Source organism: Coregonus lavaretus (assembly GCF_964263955.1).
Source record: "Coregonus lavaretus genome assembly, contig: HAP1_SCAFFOLD_6525, whole genome shotgun sequence".
In the NCBI taxonomy this organism is placed as follows: domain Eukaryota; kingdom Metazoa; phylum Chordata; class Actinopteri; order Salmoniformes; family Salmonidae; genus Coregonus; species Coregonus lavaretus.
The window spans coordinates 460-28,037 of record NW_028164048.1 but is presented as its reverse complement, the minus strand read 5'-3'; the positions used below and the strand labels follow the sequence as shown (position 1 = coordinate 28,037).

At 46.6% G+C, this 27,578-nt stretch overlaps 1 protein-coding gene across 1 annotated transcript; it reads right to left on the bottom strand.

Annotated features, from left to right (window-relative positions):
- LOC311117503 (26S proteasome non-ATPase regulatory subunit 1-like) lies at positions 1-27,578 on the bottom strand. The gene is made up of 8 exons (XM_084192426.1): positions 27,466-27,578; positions 24,385-24,487; positions 12,397-12,566; positions 9,461-9,553; positions 9,054-9,140; positions 6,491-6,682; positions 1,130-1,294; positions 1-174 (listed from the first exon to the last, which is right to left on the bottom strand). The coding sequence occupies exons 1-7, from the start codon at positions 27,556-27,558 to the stop codon at positions 1,148-1,150; spliced, it is 885 nt and encodes a 294-aa protein (XP_084048552.1). The 5' UTR covers positions 27,559-27,578; the 3' UTR covers positions 1-174; positions 1,130-1,147.

The following is a 27,578-nucleotide window of genomic DNA, read 5'->3' as shown; positions in this document are numbered from 1 at the left end:
CATGCTCCACTTTTTTTTATTTATTGTACTGACAGAAAATGATAGCATTTAACAAGAGAATGTAAAAGGGGGCCGGGACTGGGAAGGAACGTGTAAAATAAGTAGGGAGGGAGGGGAGACAGAGGTGCATTCTGGGATGTGAAGTTTCTTCCTGTAGAAGCCTGGTAACGCCACCTGTGGAACAAAAAGGACAGAGCGGTTAGGATACCACCTGAACAGGCTCTGTGTTTGATCACAAAACACCCCTAATTCATTGCTTCTTTTTACAATAAAGTTTTGTTAATTTGGCATATCTATATTCAAATGTTTATTAAATGGCAATTAACTTTTAATTTTTATAACTTAAAGACTGTCATTAAAGTAACTGTCCAGTAAAAATCTTACTTTTAAAAGTCATATTCTGTTAACTCGTACCCAAATAATGTTGTTGACCAAAGCATAAATTGCATGAAAAATAAAAAATAAAAAACCCACCTCAAACTTGTATATCAGATCGTTTAAAAAATGCTTGCCATTTCCTCATAGAGGACGATGTCCTCCTCCTGAGGAGGATGAGCCGGCCAATCAGCAGTTTACTGACATTAATATTTTTAATTGCAGGTATACGCCCACACCATTGTGTTGTTTGGGTACGCCCACACCATTCTGTTGTTTGGGTACGCCCACACCATTCTGTTGTTTGGGTACGCCCACACCATTCAACACAGAAAAGCTGCTTTTTAATATACTCAATTACAATTTTTTGGTAGGAAAACTATTTCACCTAGAACTCTGGAAACATTGGACAGTTACTTTAAGAATGTATTTATATATTGACCACACTGGTGTGTTTTTTGAAATCATCTTATTCGCAGAGCATTTCTAATCCAAAAGGGCATGACACTATCTAATGGTATCTTGTTTAACATACATCATGTATGTACAACCCTTCATGGGAGGGAATGAGGAACAAAAACGACAAAGCAATCTAGCTGGGCTCTCTATGCTGTACAGATGAAGGGTTTGGCGATGGCAGCATTGTTTACACAGCTAAACTCACACTTTCAGAGTGAACCCCATTACAAATGAGCTGCAAACCATCAATGGATCCAGATCCATCATTTGGTAAACACTGGTGCAGGACACATACCTTTTGCGTGGAGGGCGTTCACTCATCGACGTACTCGAAGGGCTCAGGGGCCTCGGGCTCCTGTTCCTCCTCCTCAATCTTGGGGCCATGGGCGGAGACGGGCTCCACCAGCTCCTCCTCTTCCTCGCTGGTGTCCTTCATGATAATAATGCCGCCGGTGTGGAGCTGGAGACAGATAGGGGACACGGACCAATGACATGAGCGACTGTAAGCTGTTCGACCAATGACATGAGCGACTGTAAGCTGTTCGACCAATGACATGAGCGACTGTAAGCTGTTCGACCAATGACATGAGCGACTGTAAGCTGTTCGACCAATGACATGAGCGACTGTAAGCTGTTCGACCAATGACATGAGCGACTGTAAGCTGTTCGACCAACGACATGAGCGACTGTAAGCTGTTCGACCAACGACATGAGCGACTGTAAGCTGTTCGACCAACGACATGAGCGACTGTAAGCTGTTCGACCAATGACATGAGCGACTGTAAGCTGTTCGACCAATGACATGAGCGACTGTAAGCTGTTCGACCAATGACATGAGCGACTGTAAGCTGTTCGACCAATGACATGAGCGACTGTAAGCTGTTCGACCAATGACATGAGCGACTGTAAGCTGTTCGACCAATGACATGAGCGACTGTAAGCTGTTCGACCAATGACATGAGCGACTGTAAGCTGTTCGACCAATGATGGGTGTCTTATTTTAATCTCTTTTTATCTTGTCTGCCTCCCCAACTGAGCGGTACCACCCATCAAACATCACCCGCCCCACAATAACCTCAACTCGACTTCAGAAAACACGCTGCACCCCACGCTGATTAATTCTCACTTACTCTCCACTGTCAACACTGACTAGCATGCTTATGCAACAGTTGGACACATTTTAACAAGGCTTTACAGAAGGCTTATGTCCATGTAAACCTCTGAAGCCGAGAAGTGAGGGACTGCAACAGGTCTTTATAATGCTGAAGCCGAGAAGTGAGGGACTGCAACAGGTCTTTATAATGCTGAAGCCGAGAAGTGAGGGACTGCAACAGGTCTTTATAATGCTGAAGCCCGAGAAGTGAGAGTCTGCAACAGGTCTTTATAATGCTGAAGCCGAGAAGTGAGGGACTGCAACAGGTCTTTATAATGCTGAAGCCCGAGAAGTGAGAGTCTGCAACAGGTCTTTATAATGCTGAAGCCCGAGAAGTGAGGGACTGCAACAGGTCTTTATAATGCTGAAGCCGAGAAGTGAGGGACTGCAACAGGTCTTTATAATGCTGAAGCCCGAGAAGTGAGAGTCTGCAACAGGTCTTTATAATGCTGAAGCCGAGAAGTGAGGGACTGCAACAGGTCTTTATAATGCTGAAGCCGAGAAGTGAGGGACTGCAACAGGTCTTTATAATGCTGAAGCCGAGAAGTGAGGGACTGCAACAGGTCTTTATAATGCTGAAGCCGAGAAGTGAGGGACTACACCAGGTCTTTATAATGCTGAAGCCGAGAAGTGAGGGACTGCAACAGGTCTTTATAATGCTGAAGCCCGAGAAGTGAGGGACTGCAACAGGTCTTTATAATGCTGAAGCCCGAGAAGTGAGGGACTGCAACAGGTCTTTATAATGCTGAAGCCCGAGAAGTGAGGGACTGCAACAGGTCTTTATAATGCTGAAGCCCGAGAAGTGAGGGACTGCAACAGGTCTTTATAATGCTGAAGCCGAGAAGTGAGGGACTGCAACAGGTCTTTATAATGCTGAAGCCCGAGAAGTGAGGGACTGCAACAGGTCTTTATAATGCTGAAGCTGAGAAGTGAGAGTCTGCAACAGGTCTTTATAATGCTGAAGCCCGAGAAGTGAGGGACTGCAACAGGTCTTTATAATGCTGAAGCCGAGAGGAACTTTCAAAACACTACACAGACGTGGTGAGGGATTACACAGTGAAGAGATTTATCATGACGGCAAGAAAGCACAGGTATTTGTTTTTGTGAGGATTTTGAGGGGATGGTTGCCTCATACTCTTATCACATTGCCCTTGCAGTGGTTGTACAGTACTGTACATCAAGCAGCTTGGTTATCACTGTACATCCCTTTTATAGATAAGGTTGTTATAGATATGGTTGTTACAGATATGGTCTGTTTCAGGTCCAGACTAAAGCATCAGGTATGGTGAGCACTGCCCAGACTAGATTCTTACTCCTACATTATCTACGTTACGCAGCTAAGTAACACTAATCTACTCACAGACCACACTACAAGATCTTTGTCACAGTTGCTGTGTGCTCTGATTGGCTGAAATCGAATCGCCACAATTTGGTGGGAAGGTCAGTGGGAGGCATACCCTGGCCCCACAACAATGGTTCGCTTTATGTTAAGACACCACCTTTCTAAAAAAATAATAATAATAAAATAATAAATAATTTAAAGGACAGCAAAGAGCAAAAAGACTCCAGTGTCATATGATATGACCCATGATGCATTGCTCTCAGCTCGACGTGTGTTGATTTGACATGTAACCAAACGATACTGCTCTTTATAGGAGTGGGGATTAGGATAAGTGTGTGGGTGACTACATATCTCATGTTATTTACTGAGGAAAGCTGTCAACATTTTGCGCAGGACCAGAGTACAGTGGTTTATTGTCCGGCAACTTTAAGACTCAGCGGGTGACGATAGGGGCTGTGTGGATATAAAATATCTGGGCCAAAACCAACCAACTAGGGCTTATAAACTTGGTTGGAAAGATTCATAAAAGATGGCTGATAAAAGACGGCTTCATCGCTGGAGACAGAAACTAGGGGTGTGACATTTAAACGAATTTGGGATCATTAACTTAAAAAAAAAAAAAACGCTAACCGAAATGTTTTATTTTTGTACAAATTTAAAACACAGTGCAGTTATCACAAAACTAAAACTACCACCAACAGGTCCGGATCATCATCATCATAAAGGCAAAAATAAATAAAACAAATATGTAACACAACAATGCTGTAAGTAGGACGAGATAAAAATCTTTAAACTTATTTGCCAAGGATACAGTACAATCGGAAAGTATTCAGACCCCTTGACTTTTTCCACCTTTTGTTACATTACAGCCTTATTCTAAAAATGATTAAATAAATAAAAATCCTCATCAATCTACACACGATACGCCATAATGACAAAGCAGAAACATCTTATTTACATAATTATTCAGACCCTTTGCTATGAGACTCAAAATTGAGGTCAGGTGCATCTTGTTTCCATTGATCATCTTTGAGATGTTTCTACAACTTGATTGCAGTCCACCTGTGGTAAATTCAATTGATTGGACATGATTTGGAAAGGCACACACCTGTCTATATAAGGTCCAACAGTTGACAGTGCATGTCAGAGAAAAAATCAAGCCATGAGGTCGAAGGAATTGTCCGTAGAGCTCTGAGACAGGATTGTGTAGAGGCACAGATCTGGGGAAGGGTACCAAAACATTTCTGCAGCATTGAAGGTCCCCAAGAACACAGTGGCCTCCATCATTCTTAAAATGGAAGCAGTTTGGAACCACCAAGACTCTTCCTAGAGCTGGCCGCCCGGCCAAACTGAGCAATCGGGGGAGAACGGCCTTGGTGAGGGAGGAGACCAAGAACCCGATGGTCACTCTGACAGAGCTCCAGAGTTCCTCTGTGGATATGGGAGAACCTTCCAGAAGGACAACCATGTCTGCAGCACACCACCAATCAGGCCTTTATGGTAGAGTGGCCAGACGGAAGCCACTCCTCAGTTAAGGGCACATGACAGCCCACTTGGAGTTTGCCAAAAAGTACCTAAAGGACAAACAAGATTCTCTGGTCTGATGAAACCAAGATTGAACTCTTTGGCCTGAATGCCAAGAGTTAACTCTGGAGGAAACCTGGCACCATCCCTATGAGGAAGCATGGTGGTGGCAGCGTCATGCTGTGGGGATGTTTTTCAGCGGCAAGGACTGTGAGACTAGTCAGGATCAAGGGAAAGAGATCCTTGATGAAAACCTGCTCCAGAGCGCTCAGGACCTCAAACTGTGGCGAAGGTTCACCTTCCAACAGGACAACGACCTTAAGCACACAGCCAAGACAACGCAGGAGTGGCTTGGGGACAAGTCTCTGAATGTCCTTGAGTGGCTCAGCCAGAGCCCAGACTTGAACCCGATCGAACATCTCTAGAGACCTGAAAATAGCTGTGCAGGGACAATCCCCATCCAACCTGACAGAGCTTGAGAGGATCTGCAGAGAAGAATGGGAGAAACTCCCCAAATACAGGTGTGCCATGCTTGTAGCGTCATACCCAAGAAGACTCGAGGCTGTAATCGCTGCCAAAGGTGCTTCAACAAAGTACTGAGTAAAAGCTCTTAATACTTATGTAAATGTGATATTTTAGTTTTATATTTTTTTTAATAAATTTGCAAACATTTCTAAAAACCTGTTTTTGCTTTGTCCTTATGGGGTATTGTGTATAGATTGATAAGGGGAGAACACATTTAATCCATTTTAGAATAAGGCTGTAACGTAACAAAATGTGGAAACAGTCAAGGGGTCTGAATACTTTCCAAACGCACTGTATAAAGCGCTCTGCACGTCATCATCGTTAACAGTTGGGGAAATGGCAGAGAGTGAGACGGGGAAATGGCAGAGAGTGAGACAGGGAAGCGACGGCAGGGAAGTCTTGTCTGGCAGTCCTTTGAGAAGTTAAATCAGAAGGTGATGAAATGCAAACTTTGCGAGGTGGAATTGAGCTACAGTGGCAGTACAGGTGCAATGCTTAAAGGGAGGAACCGTGAGACCCAACCCGTTGCTGGCAGCAGTGCGATAAAGGACGGAGTGAGAAAATCACAGCGCTGATTGCAGTTGATATGCGGCCATTGTCAAATGGTAGAGGATGTCGGCTTCACGGCCCTGATGGCATATCTAGAACCAGACTAAAAGATGACATGTCGAAAAACAGTGACGGCCCTGATGGAGAAATTGTACAATGAAGTACAAAGCGCGAGCTCTCAAACAACAACAGATTGTTGAACGTCTATGAACACGCCGTCATACATCATTGCAACGAGCCATTACACTGATGAACAGTGGGACTGACAACCGAGAACATGGAGAGGAACATGACAGAGAAGCTAACACGGCATTAGTACCATCGTTGCTGAGTAGGTGGGGGACAGCAGTAAGGTAGCTAGCCAGGATGCGGTAGATTCAACTGCACTGCCCCCTAGCGGTCATACGCAGGACCATATCTGAATTGTGAATTCACGTCATTTAATGATTTTTATAACACCAGTTCATAAAAAAAAAAAAAAAAAACGTTAATGTGTCACATTCCTACCAGATACACACTTAAAGTCACACACGTTCACAGACTCACACACCAACCGTACGTACCGGTTTGAAGGGCTGGTAGCGGCACGTCTCGGGCATGTTGAGCACTTTGAGCTGGGCGGGCATCACTCTGGCAGGGTTCTCCATCAGCTGGAAGCTGGGCTCAGGCTCCTTCTTCTTCTCCTTCTCCTTCTCTTTCTCCTTCTCTTTCTCCTTCTCCTCATCTTTCTTCTCCTTCTCAGCCTCCTGTACCTCCTGAGAGTCCAACAAACACAATTTTGAGCGTTTCACCCCCCTTTTCCTGAGGAAAACCCACGACTCAGTGAGTCCGTAATAATAATAATAATATGCCATTTAGCAGACGCTTTTATCCAAAGCGACTTACAGTCATGCGTGCATACATTTTTTGTGTATGGGTGGTCCCGGGGATCGAACCCACTACCTTGGCGTTACAAGCGCCGTGCTCTACCAGCTGAGCTACAGAGGACCATGCATTGGGATGATGCATTGGGATGATAAAATAGATGGTCGACGGCAGTAAGCGTCACCCCCGGAATAAAGTGTGCCTTCATTTCACACGTTTCCTGACACAACCAAAAGCTTAATCTCTGGAAGATGTGTTTATCTTGAGATGGGTGATACACTCCTTATCGGTTGTCTTGCACTTGGTGGCCATGCATGTGTTAGGCTCTCCCTGCCTCCTATCTGTCCCCTGCCCAGGCCTCTACCATGCATGTGTGGAACCGGCTGTTACCACAATGCCCTGCACCATCTGACGCTAGGCTGAAAACTGGACCATAGCGGTGCAATGACTCGTATCAGCACTCCTGTTTGTCTACGTGTGTATTTTCACTAAAACAAACACACTCCCACACAGTGTTTGTGTGAGAGAATGAAACAAATCTCCACTGTCCAATGCCTTTGGTTAAACTAACACACTGATATAACCGAGGGCTAAAATACTCCCCCTTCTCGTTAACCTCGATGACGCCAAGCCCAATCAATCAAACTCAGCCGATCCAACTTCGCCTGAGATCGCAGAGCCATCCCTCAACGAGGACGTGAAATCTAGCACGGTGGACACCATCAAACATAGCGATAACGCCCAGCAGTCGACGTCCCACTGAAAGGAATACTGGCGCTGGGCTGACAGGGGCTGTCGGTGATGTTGTGTATTCCAGCTGTGTGCTTCATGGGTAACTTGGTCACATCAGTGGAGAGGGGCTGTGGGGCCTTGCCAGGGCTGACAGATAGCTGCTCCTTAAAGGGATAGTTCACTCACATTTCCTGAGAACTGCTCCTTAAAGGGATAGTTCACTCACATTTCCTGAGAACTGCTCCTTAAAGGGATAGTTCACTCACATTTCCTGAGAACTGCTCCTTAAAGGGATAGTTCACTCACATTTCCTGAGAACTGCTCCTTAAAGGGATAGTTCACTTACATTTCCCGATAACTGCTCCTTAAAGGGATAGTTCACTCACATTTCCTGAGAACTGCTCCTTAAAGGGATAGTTCACTCACATTTCCTGAGAACTGCTCCTTAAAGGGATAGTTCACTCACATTTCCTGAGAACTGCTCCTTAAAGTGATAGTTCACTCACATTTCCTGAGAACTGCTCCTTAAAGGGATAGTTCACTTACATTTCCTGAGAACTGCTCCTTAAAGGGATAGTTCACTCACATTTCCTGAGAACTGCTCCTTAAAGGGATAGTTCACTCACATTTCCTGAGAACTGCTCCTTAAAGGGATAGTTCACTCACATTTCCTGAGAACTGCTCCTTAAAGGGATAGTTCACTCACATTTCCTGAGAACTGCTCCTTAAAGGGATAGTTCACTTACATTTCCTGAGAACTGCTCCTTAAAGGGATAGTTCACTCACATTTCCTGAGAACTGCTCCTTAAAGGGATAGTTCACTCACATTTCCTGAGAACTGCTCCTTAAAGGGATAGTTCACTCACATTTCCTGAGAACTGCTCCTTAAAGGGATAGTTCACTTACATTTCCTGAGAACTGCTCCTTAAAGGGATAGTTCACTTACATTTCCTGAGAACTGCTACATTAACCCATAAGAGTCTAAGCCCTGTTTTTCGGGATGTGTCTCATGGTCTGACAAACACTGCTGTAGCTCGGCCACCATCCACCTCAGATGCGGAAGGCTGCCATTGGCGGATGCGGTGGACTGAAGGTGATGCACATGCAAAAAACAGATGTCTCTAGCTTAAACTGACAGATTTTGATGGGGATGTTTGTGTTATGCTAATTAGATTTCAGCGGGGGAATAGTTCACTCATTTCCTGAGAACTGCTACTTTAAAGGGACAGAACTATCAGTGACGGAAGCTGCAGACTGCAGAGGCCGGGACGTATCGGAGACTGTTGTTAAGGTCTGTGAACCATTAGCACCTCACAACCAATTACACTGATCATTCCTCAATAGGCTTTTCAATATGAGCAGAGCTCTGTTTGGGACAGGGGCTACAAGATTCTTGCTTGAGGAAGGTTAAAAACATCTACATAGAAAGCAACAAAAAAAACACAAAAATAAATAAATAAAAAAAGCATTTGAAAGTGTTCTCTATGGGGCTGGCAGACCTCTAATAAAGGATGTGTTCACATCACTCACCACTTCCATCTTTTCTTCCTCTTTCTCTTTCTTCTCCTTCTCCTTCTTCTTAGCTTTGGCTGTGATGGAGAGAACAGCAGTAGACACCTGTAATGGAGGAAGAGAGAGAGACTAAATGAAGGGAGTACTGCAAAAAAATCGCCCGGTTTTTTTATGACAATATTAAAACGTTCCCTTGTTCTAAAATGAGCCAAGACTCGGGCTGAGTAGCCAAAATAACATGGTCTCAGACTGACAACGTGGAAATGAAATGATGAGAGTTCAAAAAGGGACTCTTAATAACAAAACCCTCCAAGAAATTGATCTTGGCTGAGGTCACTTCATTCAGGATGACCGTGAGTAGCAGCGAATGTGACTTCAGTCGATCAAAACAGGGTGACGTCATGTCACTACTGGGGGACTCTCACCTTCTCCTTCTCTTTCTCCTTGGGCACCTCCAGGGCCGGAGGGTAGGCGAAGGTGGAGGGCTTGCAGTTGGAGCGGTACTGCACCTTGGGCATCTGGACGGGAAAGACAACAGTGTGGTGGTCAAACATCAATAATAAGCAACAGTAGCAAAGTCCGGGCCCAGCACCCTATGAAAAGTGATGTTCCGTTTAACTTATTCATACGCCCTAAGGAAATCAATGGTGTTAACCTCCACGGGATCGGTGTCCCGTATACGGGACGGTTGAGCTAACGTGCGCTAATGTGATTAGCATGACTGTTGTAAGTAACAGGAAACTTTCCAGGTCATAGACATGTCTTAAATGGGCAGAAAGCTTAAATTCTTGTTAATCTAACTGCACTGTCCAATTTACAGTAGCTATTACAGTGAAAAAATACCATGCTATTGTTTGAGGAGAGTGCACAACAACAGAACTTATCATGGCAACTGGTTTGATACATTCACCTATGAAGGTAAATAATGTACTTGCATTCAGTAATCTTGCTCTGATTTGTCATCCTAAGGGTCCCAGAGATAAAACGCAGCATAGTTTTGTATGATAAAATCAATTTTTATAGTCAAATGTAGGAACTGGGTTCTACAGTTTGAACCCCTGCTGTCTCTGGCTCCACACCCACCCCGCCCGGCCATCTAGATGTGTGAAAGTTAGTGTATAAGCTAATGATCCATCATGTATGACATTCCTGGGAGTGTGTAAACTTACATTTTGTATTACCATATCATTTTTGTATGTTCTCTATAGTTATGTACTTGAAAAGGTATCAATTGACCAATTCGGCACATTTGGGCAGACTTGATACAAAATAGTCCAGTATTGTAATGCTTCACTGGATCAATCTGAAACTTTGCATACACACTGCTGCCATCTAGTGGCCAACATTTAAATTGCGCCTAAACTGCAATATTATATTGTGGCCTTTCTCTTGCATTTCAAAGATGGAAAAAATAAAATAATAGAAAACACTTTTTTTTTTTTTGTATTATCTTTTACCAGATCTAATGTGTTACATTCTCCTACATTAATTTCACATTTCCACAAACTTCAAAGTGTTTCCTTTCAAATGGTATCAAGAATATGCATATCCTTGCTTCAGGTCCTGAGCTACAGGCAGTTAGATTTGGTTATGTCATTTTAGGCGGGAAAAAAAAAGGGTCCGATCCTTAAGAGGTTATATTTCCCACCACTGACCAGAGGCGCTTTCATTTAGTTTAATGTTGCGTCATAACTCACTTTTTAATTTAACAGTCTTTTTAATAAAAAAAATCACTTTATTTCACAAAAATAACTCTAAATATATTTTCTATCATTTATTTCCCTGAGCCTCCTTTTGCCATTGAAATGCTCAGTCTGATCGTGTGGGAGTGTTGATACACATTTTTATATATTTAGATACACAGCCCTGATTGGCGGATAGGATCGTCTAGACTCTGTTCTAGAGCCTACCTGCTTAGCCCATCAAAGTAGGAGGATTCATATGCAAATCTACTAAGCTAACATACGGAACTGTTTAAAGATTGTCATACCAAGGATAATTTAGCTATTTCATTTGGAATTTTAGGACCCATTTAGGTATCAAAAATATATATAAAAACATTATTTGATGAAACATTGAATTTGGCCTTACTGCTATTAGCACATAGAAATGCATTGAATAACAGACTCATACATGGAAAAACAGATAGTCCAAAAATACATCTAAAGGAAGTTTGTTTTAAAGTGTCTGTCCCATATCTGAGAGATATAAGATCAGGACATATGTAACCCTTTCTTTGGGGCATTAAACTACTTCCATATATACTTCCTTTCATTTTTTAAACTGGCACCGGACTATCTTCAGATGAGCCTTGTGGGCATCCTAGAGCAAAAACAATCGTGTTCGTGAGAGTCATCTTTCCATAGAGTGGTCATATTAGTTTCTAGGCCAAACCGTTCGGACGCTACAGACATTTGTGAGAAGACCGATTTTCGGGGTGGGAATGGCAAGGCTGCATTGGGATGGAATGGCATGGATACAGGTGCCTTGCAAAAGTAATGGACATACACAAAATAGTCCTAATTGGTGAAGTGAAATGAAAAAAATAACTTATTTCAAAAAATTCTACAAAATAAATAACGGAAAAGTGGTGCGTATATATGTATTCACCCCCTGTGCTACGAATCCGCTAAATTATATCTGGTGCAACCAATTACCTTGGTCACATGGTCTCAGTACATATACACCTGTTCTGAAAGGCCCCGGAGTCTGCAACACCACTAAGCAAGGGGCACCACCAAGCAAGGGGCACCACCAAGCAAGCGGCACCATGAAGACCAAGGAGCTCTCCAAACAGGTCATGGACAAAGTTGTGGAGAAGTACAGATCAGGGTTGGGTTATAAAAAAATATCCGAAACGTTTAACATCCCACAGAGCACCATTAAATCGATTATAAAAAAATGGAAAGAATATGGCACCACAACAAACCTGCCAAGAGAGGGCCGCCCACCAAAACTCACGGACCAGGCAAGGAGGGCATTAATCAGAGAGGCAACAAAGACACCAAAGATAACCCTGAAGGAGCTGCAAAGCTCCACAGCGGAGATTGGAGTATTTATCCATAGGACCACTTTAAGCCGTACACCCCACTGAGCTGGGCTTTACGGAAGAGTGGCCAGAAAAAATATATATATTTTGCATCTTCAAAGTGGTAGGCATGTTGTGTAAATCAAATGATACAAACCCCCGAAAAATCCATTTTAATTCCAGGTTGTAAGGCAACAAAATAGGAAAAATGCAAAGGGGGTTGAATACTTTTGCAAGCCAGTGGGGTTGGAATGGCATGGATACAGTGGGGTTGGAATGGCATGGATACAGTGGAGTGGGAATGGCATGGATACAGTGGGGTGGGATGTTTACCTTGAGGTCCTTGTTGAGTCCGATGATGGCGGTGGGGGTGAAGGCCAGGGAGAGGAAGTGGGAGAGAGGGAACCAGAACCAGAACTGGGTGAACACCAGCAGGCCCACCACTGACGGCATGTGGGTGTGGCCCGTCCTTGACTGCAGCGAGATGGTGACGTTACGGCCACCTGCACACACAGGAAGCAGGGAAGTAGAGAGTTTTGACATTTCACTTTGATATGTATTGCTTCCATTATGACGCTCAAATCTCCTTTTAAAACTTTGGTACCTATTATGGCATTATATGATGCTCTGGCGGTCCCTCTACTCTCATGCTTATAAAGATAAAGGCTGCGTCCATAATGGCCCACCATTCCCTTCATAGTGTACTACTTTTGACCAGAGCTTTGGCTAAAAGTATTACACTATAAAGGGAGTAGGGTGCCATTAGGGACACACCCACAAACAAAAAGTGAATAGTGAGGAGGGGGTTAAACTAGGAGGGGGTTAAACTAGGAGGGGGTTAACCAGGAGGGTGTTTCTTCTAGGGGGTAGATCAGCTTTAATATTGCAGATAGATTGTAACTTCCATCAATGTAATTGTCTGCATCACTTCCAATCCCCCATATGATTTTTTTTTTCTTCTCGCATATACATACATACATACATACATACATACATACATACATACATACATACATACATACATACATACACACAGTGTCCACAACCTCAAACAGTCACAATCCAAACTTCACTATGGCCAAGACCAAAGAGCTGTCAAAGGACACCAAAAACAAAATTGTAGACCTGCATCAGGCTGGGAAGACTGAATCTGCAATAGGTAAGCAGCTTGGTTTGAAGAAATCAACTGTGGGAGCAATTATTAGGAAATGGAAGACATACAAGACCACTGATAATCTCCCTCGATCTGGGGCTCCACGCAAGATCTCACCCCGTGGGGTCAAAATGATCACAAGAACGGTGAGCAAAAAATCCCAGAACCACACGGGGGGACCTAGTGAATGACCTGCAGAGAGCTCGGTGAAAACGGTGAGGAATCAGCCCAGAACTACACGGCAGGATCTTGTCAATGATCTCAAGCCAGCTGGGACCATAGTCACCAAGACAACAATTGGTAACACACTACGCCGTGAAGGACTGAAATCCTGCAGCGCCCGCAAGGTCCCCCTGCTCAAGAAAGGCCATATACAGGGCTGTCTGAAGTTTGCCAATGAACATCTGAATGATTCAGAGGAGAACTGGATGAAAGTGTTGTGGTCAGATGAGACCAAAATTGAGCTCTTTGGCATCAACTCAACTCGCCGTGTTTGGAGGAGGAGGAATGCTGCCTATGACCCCCAAGAACACCATCCCCACCGTCAAACATGGAGGTGGAAACATTATGCTTTGGGGGTGTTTTTCTGCTAAGGGGACAGGACAACTTCACCGCATCAAAGGGACGATGGACGGGGCCATGTACCGTCAAATCTTGGGTGAGAACCTCCTTCCCTCAGCCAGGGCATTGAAAATGGGTCGTGGATGGGTATTCCAGCATGACAATGACCCAAAACACACGGCCAAGGCAACAAAGGAGTGGCTCAAGAAGAAGCACATTAAGGTCCTGGAGTGGCCTAGCCAGTCTCCAGACCTTAATCCCATAGAAAGTCTGTGGAGGGAGCTGAAGGTTCGAGTTGCCAAACGTCAGCCTCGAAACCTTCATGACTTATAGAAGATCTGCAAAGAGGAGTGGAACAAAATCCCTCCTGAGATGTGTGCAAACTTGGTGGCCAACTACAAGAAACGTCTGACCTCTGTGAATGCCAACAAGGGTTTTGCCACCAAGTACTAAGTCATGTTTTGCAGAGGGGTCAAATACTTATTTCCCTCATTAAAATGCAAATCAATTTATAACATGCGTTTTTCTGGATTGTTTTGTTGTTATTCTGTCTCTCACTGTTCAAATAAACATACCATTAAAATTATAGACTGATCATGTCTTTGTCAGTGGGCAAACTTACAAAATCAGCAGGGGATCAAATACTTTTTTCCCTCACTGTATATATATATATATATACACATCCTTTGAAAATATATATATTTCCCTTTATTACTTTACAACCGCACAATGCCTTCCCTAATTGGAGTAAACTAGTTAACAACAATGCTTAGGCCTCTACTTCATGCTTATACATACTATATAAATTTTATGGACACAGTCAATAATTATATTTTGTTTGTTTTTACTCCTGAACTTCCTCTGGTATGCTTCTATATGCCATATCTTTCTAACTGTGCTCTTAACTAACTAACTAACTAAACTGACAAAGCCACCCATTTCACTAAATCAGCGTGATTACTCCTAATCCCAGGTTAAGGGCCTCACTAACATTTCCATTAATCATTTATGACATTTTAGCTTAACAAGATTAAAAAAGGGAACAAAAGGCCAGTAAAACAATGATCTGGCGTGTCTAGTGTGAGATAATAAAGCCTTTTTCCAGCGCAGCGCGTGGTGTGTAATCAGTGGGTCAAGGGTCAGGGTGCAGAGGTAGAACAATAGACCTTCTTTGCCCTCTGGGAGAAGACGAAGGGAGCGAGGGAGTGGGAGGAAGAGAGGTGCGGAGGAGTGACACGATGGATGGAAAAAGTAGGGGGATCGGAATCAGTGTCGGGAAACGGGGAGGTCATTCCCCAATCCTCATACAAATATTTTCAAAACAACAGCTACTAAAGAGGAACCCTTTGATTAAAAATACATTATTACAGCTGGAAATTGTTCCAATGTGAAATCAGATCAGAAAATGGTGGTTGAATCACAGGCTGTTTTCTCGGCACATCAGCACAGTTGACTTTTTTAAAGGTAATTACAGTGATGACTTGTGGGTCATTTGATTACTTGATTTTGACGGCTGAAATGGCCTCCTAATGCCCCGAACAAATGGATTTACTGGTCGCCAGAGTGACTCACAGATTCTAGTTGCTGCGCCACAATGAGAGCACAAACTTCTCTTAAAACTTGAGACGCGTCTTGACAGCAGTGTGCAATGTACTAGGGGGGAAGGAGGGGTATCCTCGGTTTTTGTCAGCCTCCTTTATGGCAGTTTAATTTTTATTCCTGGGGAAGAGGACATCCTTTCCCAGAATCCATAAGGTGTTATGTAATTCCTAGATCAACTAGCATTTTTCCGTGGTGGCATAAGGTCCTTCGGCACGACAGAGCAGAGGGATTTCTGTCGCTCTGGATAAGAATGTCTACTAAATGATAAATCAAATAGATTTTTTAAAGGCTATAAAAAAGGGGCCTTGAGAACTGAACACATTCACTGAGTGTACAAAACATTAGGAACACCGGCTGCTCTTTCCGTGACAGACTGACCAAGTGAAAGCCATGATATTTTATTGATGTCACTTGTTAAATCCACATCAAATCATTGTGGATGAAGGGAAGGAGACCGGTTAAAGAAGGATTTTTAAGCCTTGAGACATGGACTGTGTATGTGTGCCATTCATAGGGTGAATGGGCAAGACAAAATATTTAAGTGACTTTGAACGGGGTATGGTAGTAGGTGCCAGGCGCACCGGTTTGTGTCAAGAACTGCAAAACTGCTGGGGTTTTCACGCTCAACAGTTTCCCATGTGTATCAAGAATGGTCCACCACCCAAAGGACATCCAAACAACTTGACACAACTGTGGGAAGCATTGGATTCAACATTGGCCAGCATCCCTGTGGAACACTTTTGACACCTAGTGTCCATGCCCCAACAAACTGAGGTTGTTCTGAGGGCAAAGGGTATTAGGAAGGTGTTCCTAATGTTTTGTCCACTCAGTGTATAAAAGACAGACACTAAACAGCTTCACATTTAGGAGCATGTACTAAGAAGTGTATTGTTTCTAGACATGAAAGAATGAGGGAACGTCTGGAGGGAGAAAGAGAGAGGGAACGTCTGGAGGGAGAAAGAGAGAGGGAACGTCTGGAGAGGGAAAGAGAGAGGGAACGTCTGGAGAGAGAGAGGGGGAACGTCTGGAGAGAGAGAGAGAGAGGGGGAACGTCTGGAGAGAGAAAGAGAGAGGGAACGTCTGGAGAGAGAAAGAGAGAGGGAACGTCTGGCGAGAGAGAGAGAGAGAGAGAGAGAGAGAACGTCTGGAGAGAGAGGGGGGGAACGTCTGGAGAGAGAGGGGGGAACGTCTGGAGAGAGAGGGGGGAACGTCTGGAGAGAGAGGGGGGAACGTCTGGAGAGAGAGGGGGGAACGTCTGGAGAGAGAGGGGGGAACGTCTGGAGAGAGAGGGGGGAACGTCTGGAGAGAGAGGGGGGAACGTCTGGAGAGAGAGGGGGGAACGTCTGGAGAGAGAGGGGGGAACGTCTGGAGAGAGAGGGGTGGAACGTCTGGAGAGAGAGGGGGGGAACGTCTGGAGAGAGAGGGGGGGAACGTCTGGAGAGAGAGGGGGGAACGTCTGGAGAGAGAGGGGGGAACGTCTGGAGAGAGAGGGGGGAACGTCTGGAGAGAGAGGGGGGAACGTCTGGAGAGAGAGAAATGGAGAGAGAGAACGTCTGGAGAGAGAGGGGGGGAACGTCTGGAGAGAGAGAAATGGAGAGAGAGAACGTCTGGAGAGAGAGGGGGGGAACGTCTGGAGAGAGAGGGGGGAACGTCTGGAGAGAGAGAGGGGGAACGTCTGGAGAGAGAGAGAGGGAGGAACGTCTGGAGAGAGAGAGAGAACGTCTGGAGAGAGAGAGGGGGGGAACGTCTGGAGAGAGAGAGAGAACGTCTGGAGAGAGAGAGAGAACGTCTGGAGAGAGAGGGGGGGAACGTCTGGAGAGAGAGGGGGGAACGTCTGGAGAGAGAGGGGGGGAACGTCTGGAGAGAGAGGGGGAACGTCTGGAGAGAGAGGGGGAACGTCTGGAGAGAGAGAGAGAGGGGGAACGTCTGGAGAGAGAGGGGGAACGTCTGGAGAGAGAGAGAGAGGGGGAACGTCTGGAGAGAGAGAGGGGGAACGTCTGTAGAGAGGGGGGGAACGTCTGGAGAAAGAGGGGGGAACGTCTGGAGAGAGAGAGAGAGAAATGGAGAGAGAACGTCTGGAGAGAGAACGTCTGGAGAGAGAGAGAGAGAACGTCTGGAGAGAGAGAGAGAGAACGTCTGGAGAGAGAGAGAGAACGTCTGGAGAGAGAGAAAGAGAGAACGTCTGGAGACAGAGAAAGAGAGAACGTCTGGAGACAGAGAAAGAGAGAACGTCTGGAGAGAGAGAAAGAGAGAACGTCTGGAGAGAGAGAAAGAGAGAACGTCTGGAGAGAGAGAAAGAGAAAACGTCTGGAGAGAGAGAAAGAGAAAACGTCTGGAGAGAGAGAAAGAGAAAACGTCTGGAGAGAGAGAGAACGTCTGGAGAGAGAAAGAGAGAACGTCTGGAGAGAGAAAGAGAGAACGTCTGGAGAGAGAGAGACAAAACGTCTGGAGAGAGAGAAAACGTCTGGAGAGAGAGAGACAAAACGTCTGGAGAGAGAGAGACAAAACGTCTGGAGAGAGAGAGACAAAACGTCTGGAGAGAGAGAGACAAAACGTCTGGAGAGAGAGAGACAAAACGTCTGGAGAGAGAGAGACAAAACGTCTGGAGAGAGAGAGAGAAAATGTCTGGAGAGAGAGAGAGAACGTCTGGAGAGAGAGAGAGAATGTCTGGAGAGAGAGAGAGAACGTCTGGAGAGAGAGAGAGAGAGAACGTCTGGAGAGAGAGAGAATATCCGGAGAGAGAGAGAGAGAGAATGTCCGAAGAGAGAGGGGGGAACGTCTGGAGAAAGAGAGAGAGAGAGGGGGAACGTCTGGAGAGAGAGAGAGAGGGGGGGAACGTCTGGAGAGAGAGAGAGGGGGAAACTTCTGGAGAGAGAGAGAGGGGAACGTCTGGAGAGAGAGAGAGGGAGGGAACGTCTGGAGAGAGAGAGAGGGAGGGAACGTCTGGAGAGAGAGAGGGAGGGAACGTCTGGAGAGAGAGAGAGGGAGGGAACGTCTGGAGAGAGAGAGAGGGAGGGAACGTCTGGAGAGAGAGAGAGGGAGGGAACGTCTGGAGAGAGAGAGAGGGAGGGAACGTCTGGAGAGAGAGAGGGAGGGAACGTCTGGAGAGAGAGAGGGAGGGAACGTCTGGAGAGAGAGAGAGGGAGGGAACGTCTGGAGAGAGAGAGAGGGAGGGAACGTCTGGAGAGAGAGAGAGGGAGGGAACGTCTGGAGAGAGAGAGAGGGAGGGAACGTCTGGAGAGAGAGAGAGGGAGGGAACGTCTGGAGAGAGAGAGAGGGAGGGAACGTCTGGAGAGAGAGAGAGGGAGGGAACGTCTGGAGAGAGAGAGAGAGATCAAAAAAAAAAAAACGGAATATAATGATATTCCAAAAAAGGTCCGGAAATCAGGATGACAAATATAAATTCTATTTGGACACAGTTCTATTAGAACACACCAAAAATTACACGTATCTAGGACTAAATATCAGCAACACAGGTAGCTTTCACATGGCTGTGAATGAGCTGAGAGACAAAGCAAGAGCATTCTACGCCATTAAAAGGAATATTAAAATCGAAATTCCAATTAGAATCTGGCTCAAAATGTTCCAATCAGTTATAGAACCAATTGTATGGGGCCGCTCTCTAATACCGAATTTACCAAATGGGACAAACATCCAATCGAAATACTGCATGCAGAGTTTTGCAAGACTGTATTGCAAGTGCAAAGAAAAACTCCAATAACGCATGTAGAGCAGAATTGGGCCAATACCCCCTCCTTATTCTAATAGAAAAAAGAGCCATCAAATTTTACAACCATCTAAAAACAAGTGATCCCAAAACATTCCATCACACAGCTCTACTATGTCAAGAGATGAAACAAGAGAAGAGTCCCCTCAGCCAGCTGGTTCTGAGGCTCAGTTCACTAATCAAAACCAACCTCATAGAGCCTCAGGACAGCACTCAGAAAATCTGGCCCAACCAAATCATCACAAAGCAAAAAGAAAAATATATCACTTATTGGAAAGACACCACAAAAAATCAAAGTAAACTTCAATGCTATTTGGCTCTAAACAGACAGTACATGGTGGCAGACTATCTGACGACTGTGACTGATAGAAAACTGAGGAAAACAATGACTAGGTACAGACTCAGTGAGCACAGTCTAGCTATAGAGACCGGTCGTCACAGGCAAACCTGGATGCAAAGAGAGGACAGGCTGCACTCACTCTGCCCCCATGGAGAGGTAGAGACAGAGCTGCATTTCCTATTACACTGTGACAAATACTCAGACCTAAGAGAATCTTTCTTTGCCAAAATTATCATTCAGTACCTAGAATTTGAAACTATAAAAGAGTTAATATTTACAAATATTTATTGGGTGAAAAGCCAAAATGTGCAATTTTGGCAGCCAAATATGTGTCCTCCTGCTACAACCTGAGGGACAGCCAGTGAAAAGTGTAATGTAATGTCAATAATATTTCCTATTTTGTTTTGGCTTTCATACCATGTCATGTGTCTTCTCAGTCATGTTGAGACTGGTCGACTACTATTGCTTTAATATATTATTATTGTCATTAATATTGTTGTTGTAGTTGCTGTTATTGGTAATCACATTTCCACTACTACTATTAGTATTGCTGTTGTTATATGTATACTTTACATTTACATTTACATTTTAGTCATTTAGCAGACGCTCTTATCCAGAGCGACTTACAGTTAGTGAATACATCTTTTTTTATACTGGCCCCCCGTGGGAATCGAACCCGCAACCCTGGCGTTGCAAACGCCATGCTCTATCAACTGAGCTACATCCCTGCCGGCCATTCCCTCCAGGGCCAATTGTGCGCCGCCCATGAGTCTCCTGGTCGCGGCCGGCTGCGACAGAGCCTGGATTCGAACCAGGATCTCTAGTGGCACAGTTAGCACTGCGATGCAGTGCCTTAGACCACTGCGCCACTCAGGAGCCTACTTTGACAATGTAAGTAATTTAACTTGCCATGTCAATAAAGTCTATTGAATTGAATTGAGCGAGAGAACGTCTGGAGAGAGAGAGAGGGGGAACGTCTGGAGAGAGAGAGGGGGAACATCTGGAGAGAGAGAGGGGGAACGTCTGGAGAGAGAGAGAGAGGGGGAACGTCTGGAGAGAGAGAGAGAGGGGGAACGTCTGGAGAGAGAGAGGGGGAACGTCTGGAGAGAGAGAGAGAGGGGGAACGTCTGGAGAGAGAGAGAGAGGGGGAACGTCTGGAGAGAGAGAGAGAGGGGGAACGTCTGGAGAGAGAGGGGGAACGTCTGGAGAGAGAGGGGGAACGTCTGGAGAGAGGGGGGGAACGTCTGGAGAGAGAGAGAGAGGGGGAACGTCTGGAGAGAGAGAGAGAGGGGGAACGTCTGGAGAGAGAGGGGGAACGTCTGGAGAGAGAGGGGGAACGTCTGGAGAGAGGGGGGGAACGTCTGGAGAGAGAGAGAGAGGGGGAACGTCTGGAGAGAGGGGGGGAACGTCTGGAGAGAGAGAGAGAGGGGGAACGTCTGGAGAGAGAGAGAGAGGGGGAACGTCTGGAGAGAGAGGGGGAACGTCTGGAGAGAGAGGGGGAACGTCTGGAGAGAGGGGGGGAACGTCTGGAGAGAGAGGGGGGGAACGTCTGGAGAGAGAGGGGGAACGTCTGGAGAGAGAGAGGGGGAACGTCTGGAGAGAGAGAGGGAATGTCTGGAGAGAGAGAGGGGGAACGTCTGGAGAGAGGGGGGAACGTCTGGAGAGAGGGGGGGAACGTCTGGAGAGAGGGGCGAAACGTCTGGAGAGAGGGGCGAAACGTCTGGAGAGAGAGGGGGGACGTCTGGAGAGAGAGGGGGGACGTCTGGAGAGAGAGGGGGGACGTCTGGAGAGAGAGGGGGGACGTCTGGAGAGAGAGAGGGGGAACGTCTGGAGAGAGAGAGGGGGAACGTCTGGAGAGAGAGAGGGGGAACGTCTGGAGAGAGAGAGGGGGAACGTCTGGAGAGAGAGAGGGGGAACGTCTGGAGAGAGAGAGGGGGAACGTCTGGAGAGAGAGAGGGGGAACGTCTGGAGAGAGAGAGGGGGAACGTCTGGAGAGAGAGAGGGGGAACGTCTGGAGAGAGAGGGGGAACGTCTGGAGAGAGGGGGGGAACGTCTGGAGAGAGGGGGGAACGTCTGGAGAGAGAGGGGGAACGTCTGGAGAGAGGGGGGGAACGTCTGGAGAGAGGGGGGGAACGTCTGGAGAGAGAGGGGGGGAACGTCTGGAGAGAGAGGGGGAACGTCTGGAGAGAGAGAGGGGGAACGTCTGGAGAGAGAGAGGGGGAACGTCTGGAGAGAGAGAGGGGGGAACGTCTGGAGAGAGAGAGGGGGGAACGTCTGGAGAGAGAGAGGGGGGAACGTCTGGAGAGAGGGGGGAACGTCTGGAGAGAGGGGGGGAACGTCTGGAGAGAGGGGGGAACGTCTGGAGAGAGGGGGGAACGTCTGGAGAGAGGGGGGGGGAACGTCTGGAGAGAGGGGGGGAACGTCTGGAGAGAGGGGCGAAACGTCTGGAGAGAGGGGCGAAACGTCTGGAGAGAGAGGGGGGACGTCTGGAGAGAGAGGGGGGACGTCTGGAGAGAGAGGGGGAACGTCTGGAGAGAGAGAGGGGGAACGTCTGGAGAGAGAGAGGGGGAACGTCTGGAGAGAGAGAGGGGGAACGTCTGGAGAGAGAGAGGGGGAACGTCTGGAGAGAGAGAGGGGGAACGTCTGGAGAGAGAGAGGGGGAACGTCTGGAGAGAGAGAGGGGGAACGTCTGGAGAGAGAGAGGGGGAACGTTTGGAGAGAGAGGGGGAACGTCTGGAGAGAGGAGGGGGAACGTCTGGAGAGAGAGAGGGGGAACGTCTGGAGAGAGAGAGGGGGAACGTCTGGAGAGAGAGAGGGGGGAACGTCTGGAGAGAGAGAGGGGGGAACGTCTGGAGAGAGGGGGGAACGTCTGGAGAGAGGGGGGGAACGTCTGGAGAGAGGGGGGGAACGTCTGGAGAGAGGGGGGAACGTCTGGAGAGAGGGGGGGGGAACGTCTGGAGAGAGGGGGGGAACGTCTGGAGAGAGGGGCGAAACGTCTGGAGAGAGAGGGGGGACGTCTGGAGAGAGAGGGGGGACGTCTGGAGAGAGAGGGGGGACGTCTGGAGAGAGAGGGGGAACGTCTGGAGAGAGAGAGGGAGAACGTCTGGAGAGAGAGAGAGAGGGGGAACGTCTGGAGAGAGAGAGAGAGGGGGAACGTCTGGAGAGAGAGAGAGCGGGGGAACGTCTGGAGAGAGAGAGGGGGAACGTCTGGAGAGAGAGAGAGAGGGGGAACGTCTGGAGAGAGAGAGAGAGGGGGAACGTCTGGAGAGAGAGAGGGGGAACGTCTGGAGAGAGAGAGGGGGAACGTCTGGAGAGAGAGAGAGGGGGAACGTCTGGAGAGAGAGAGAGAGGGGGAACGTCTGGAGAGAGAGAGGGGGAACGTCTGGAGAGAGAGAGGGGGAACGTCTGGAGAGAGAGAGGGGGAACGTCTGGAGAGAGAGAGGGGGAACGTCTGGAGAGAGAGAGGGGGAACGTCTGGAGAGAGGGGGGGGACGTCTGGAGAGAGAGAGGGGGAACGTCTGGAGAGAGAGGGGGAACGTCTGGAGAGAGAGGGGGGGAATGGTTGGGCGTGTGGTTGTTTGCGAGAGCTGCTTCCGAAGTCTAAACCCTCTGTAATGAACACCAGAGATCATGAAACGGAACCCAAATGGCTTCTGCCTGTCATATTTCATACGATTATCCAACTGCCCCCAAAACCCCAACCCCACTTGTAACTAAAGACTAATACTCCACATCCCCTTATCTGAAATCAAAGTGGTACACTAGAAGTGAAGTGATGGTTCTTTAGGGGGGAAGCTGCCGTCCTGACGTCACTCAACACCTAGCCTTCCAGGCTCAACACATGGATGTGTATCAGGGAGCAGTGGCCTGACAGTTGTTAAGGGTAGTAGAGGGAGAGTAGAGAGCCTCAGTGTGCTATCTGGCAAATGACCCCATATTAAGATCTTGTCTGGGCGGTTTCACGCGACGGAAAACAGGGGGGGGGGGGGATTCTGGAGTTCTTTATCTTGGCAGGAGAACGAGGGCTCCCAGTTTGGTCTCGACCGTTGCTATAGTGACAAGGATCTGCTGAAAGCATTATGGGAACAAAAATAAACACTGCTGCAGTACGAGAGCAAGTACGACACACACAAAGAGTACACACACACACACAAAGAGTACACACACACACACACAAAGAGTACACACACACACACACAAAGAGTACACACACACACACAAAGAGTACACACACACACACACAAAGAGTACACACACACACACACACAATTCAGATGTACTCGTGTTGCGAGGGTCAAATTTGACTAAGTATTCTTATAAATGAAACAAGGCTTGGTTGTTTTATACACCTGATGGTGTATTCAGACAGCGTTTAACACATAGGGGCCTTGCTGGTTTCTCTCAAGCTAATACACAAGGCCCAATGTTAGCACTGGAGAATACCTTACTGCTCCAGCCTGCGTTTGGAGTTTGCATATACACATCTGTGTGTGTGTGTGTGTGTGTGTGTGTGTGTGTGTGTGTGTGTGTGTATGCGCTTGATGTGATGATGTGCAGCTCTCTGGGACCCCACACACACACTGTACGCTTCTGCACACACACACACACACACTGCCGTCAGACTAACAGTAATCACAAGAGTAATGTGGCTGTTCTCATTGCTGGTCCGCCAGGCGCTAATGCATCGTAGCACGATCACTTCCAAAGAAGAAGGGAGTTGGGAAAGATCACAGGACGGGGGGACGGGGGGGGGGGCAAGCCCTGGGGGGGCGGCTGGGACCGGACCCCCTGTAAACCTTGCCAACACACACATACGCAGGCACACCTCCCCTTAACAGCAGACAGAAACAGATATATACACCCTCGCGTCTTCTGAAGAAATCCAACCCCTGCCTCCAAATGTCAGTCACAACACACACTTGGATACAAGACACTGACCTGCATCCAGGATGCCCTGGGCCAGGATGGCCCCGAACTTCGCCATGACGTCATCGTGCTTGTCGTTGATGACCTTAGAGTAGAGCTGCCGGAACTGGTTCACCTGTGTGTCGGGAAAACAACAAAAAACATTACGACTCAAACCCATTGTTCAGTTCTTTTGGTGGGCCTCCACATTACAATATAGCACTCTTATTAAAGGAAATATACTTAAGAAGTTCTTTGTTGTCAGTTTTTTTTTTTTGCAGCATATGGGAAACCTTTTGTCTGCCACGTTGCTTTGGCTCTGATTAAGTCAATGTGCATGCCAGGGCCCACATTTGGGACTGACATTAAGCATGAGACGCCCATTCCCCCCTTAACATTAAAACGGGTTGAAACACTTTGACGAGAGCCACTGCTGGTGGAAGGTAAGGACTATTCTAGAAACCCTTTTATGTTTCTCTGACTCATTAGCATTAGAAATTAGCATGGAAAACTGCTGGAACCGGCATCTTTTAGCTTCACTATTTGGAGATAGGGGCACATAATTAAATCTATAAGAAGAAAGGGTGAAATGGCTAAAACACTACCGTTCATATTTCCATGTAACATATTTAAAAGGGAAATTAAAGAGTGATGGACATGTGAAGTAAGTGATCCACCTGCGAGCGTGAGACACGACTCGGGGAACACGATTTAACACAACTGCACCCAACATCCTTCCTGTTTCATTGAATACTTGAAAACCTCAGCTTGACTTCACATTTAAAAACAGGCCGACTGCAATTAATGACAGCGTGGTCTCACAAAATAACCCATAGAGGGTGTGTGTGTGTGTGTGTGTATATGAGAGAAAAGTTGAGTTGAGCGTGTGCGTTTACGTTCGTGGCACATATGTACCGGGTGTGTGTGGCTCGAAATACACAGTATATACAGTGCATTCGGAAAGTATTCAGACCCCTTCTCTACATTTTGTTAAGTTACAGCCTTGTTCTAAAATTGATTAAATTATTTTTTCCCCTCAGCTCCAGAGTTCCTCTGTGGCGATGGGAGAACCTTCCAGAAGGACAACCATCTCTGCAGCACTCCACCAATCAGGCTTTTATGCTAGAGTGGCCAGACGGTAGCCACTCCTCAGTAAAAGACACAACAGCCCGCTTAGAGTTTGCCAAAAGACACCTAAAGGGCTCTCAGACCATGAGAAACAAGATTCTCTGGTCTGATGAAACCAAGATTGAACTCTTTGGCCTGAATGCCAAGCGTCACATCTGGAGGAAACCTGGCACCATCCCTACGATGAAGCATGGTGGTGGCAGCATCATGCTGTAGGGATGTTTTTCAGTGGCAGGGACTGGGAGACTAGTCAGGATCAAGGCAAAGATGAACTGAGCAAAGTACAGAGAGATCCTTGATGAAAACCTGCTCCAGAGCACTCAGGACCTCAGACTGGGGTGAAGGTTCATCTTCCAACAGGACAACGATCCTAAGCACACAGCCAAGACAACGCAGGAGTGCTTTCAGAACAAGTCTCTGAATGTCCTTGAGTGGCCCAGTCCGGACTTGAACCCGCTCGAACATCTATGGAGAGACCTGAAAATAGCTGTGCAGTGATGCTCCCCATCCAACCTGAGAGCTTGAGAGGATCTGCAGAGAAGAATGGGAGAATCGCTACAAATACAGGTGTGCCAAGCTTGTAGCGTCAAGACTAACTGTAATCGCTGCCAAAGGTGCTTCAACAAAGTACTGAGTAAAGGGTCTGAATACTTATGTCAATGTGATATTTCCGTTTTTTATTGTCTAAAAACCTGTTTTTGCTTTGTCATTATGGGGTATTGTGTGTAAATTGATGAGGAAAATAACGATTTAATCAATTTTAGAATAAGGCTGTAACGTAACAAAATGTGGGAAAAGTCAAGGGGTCTGAATACTTTCCCAATGCACTGTAAATGTGCGCTGTGAAACAAGCCAGCAGGCGAGCAGTCCCCTAACTGTATAGCAGTATGTGCATAAACAATCTGCATGCCCAAGGTGCACAGACACGCCCGCCGTACTGCCACCATCATCATCATCATCAGTGACAGAGCACACTAAACTAAATCTGGAAAGATGCTGGACGTTAAACAGGCCAGCCCCCAGAGCAAACACAGTCACAAGTGTAGTGCCTCCTGCCCTTTCCAGTTTAAAGGTGAACTATGCATAAATCGCTCCACCGTTTCCTGTTTGCTAAAATCCTAATAGTTCCCCTAATTTCAGTTTATGTGACAAAACAAGCAAGTATAGTGTAGAGAATCATTGTACCATCTAAACCGCTGTGAAATATATTTTCCATAACCATAGATATTGTATTTTGAGCTGTTTGAAGCTGGTGTACACAACAGAAAGTAAAAGACGCAAAAACAAAACTTTAACGGGAAGCATAGAAATAGCGCACATAGAACAGATCTACCGCTTCTTAGACTGGCTTTCCATGAGAATAAGAGCTATAACTCACATTTCTGAGATTTTGGTCGGGTCGTCCAAAAAGTTGGAACTATTTCAGCTTCAAACCAGTCTTGCTTGAACAAGTGTAGTGCCTCCTGATGTTTCCAGTTTAAAACCAGTCTCTCTTGAACAATCTCTCACAACGCCCCGAGCCTGTTGCTGTAACATTACAGGCCGTGACCAGAGGAAGCTTGAAAATGTGTCTGGCATTTCTTAAAACGGTTATGACAGAAGTTGTGCAAAACGGAGAAAGAAAAGGAGCTCCTTTTAGCTAGCCTCCTTTTCTCGCTCCCTCATTGTAGTCAGTATAAGCTGTGGTCATATTAGGCACATCATCACTCAGCTGAAAGCTTGAAACACAGACACCATTTGGTTAGGACCCAGAGCCTCCACGGGGGGGGGGGGGGGGGGGGGTTAGGGTTCATCAGGAGAGAAGTAGAGGACTGGACTCAAAATAGAGAACATTTCTATAGGCTAGCATCACATTTAAACAGATAATTCCATTAGCCATACAACTTCAATATATTGTAGTCAGGTGAATAACAAAAAGGTACTGGTGGCCAATTTCTCTGCTAAATGTGTGCTGTGAATGGGATGACCCGTTTCTCACCCACCCACCTTGGGACAGGTGACCTCGGTCTGCTGGATCATGATGAGTGCAGAGGAGATGAGAGCACCCTGTCTGACGTAGTTCACTGGGTCGTTGGTCATCGGTTCCAGCAGGTTGATGG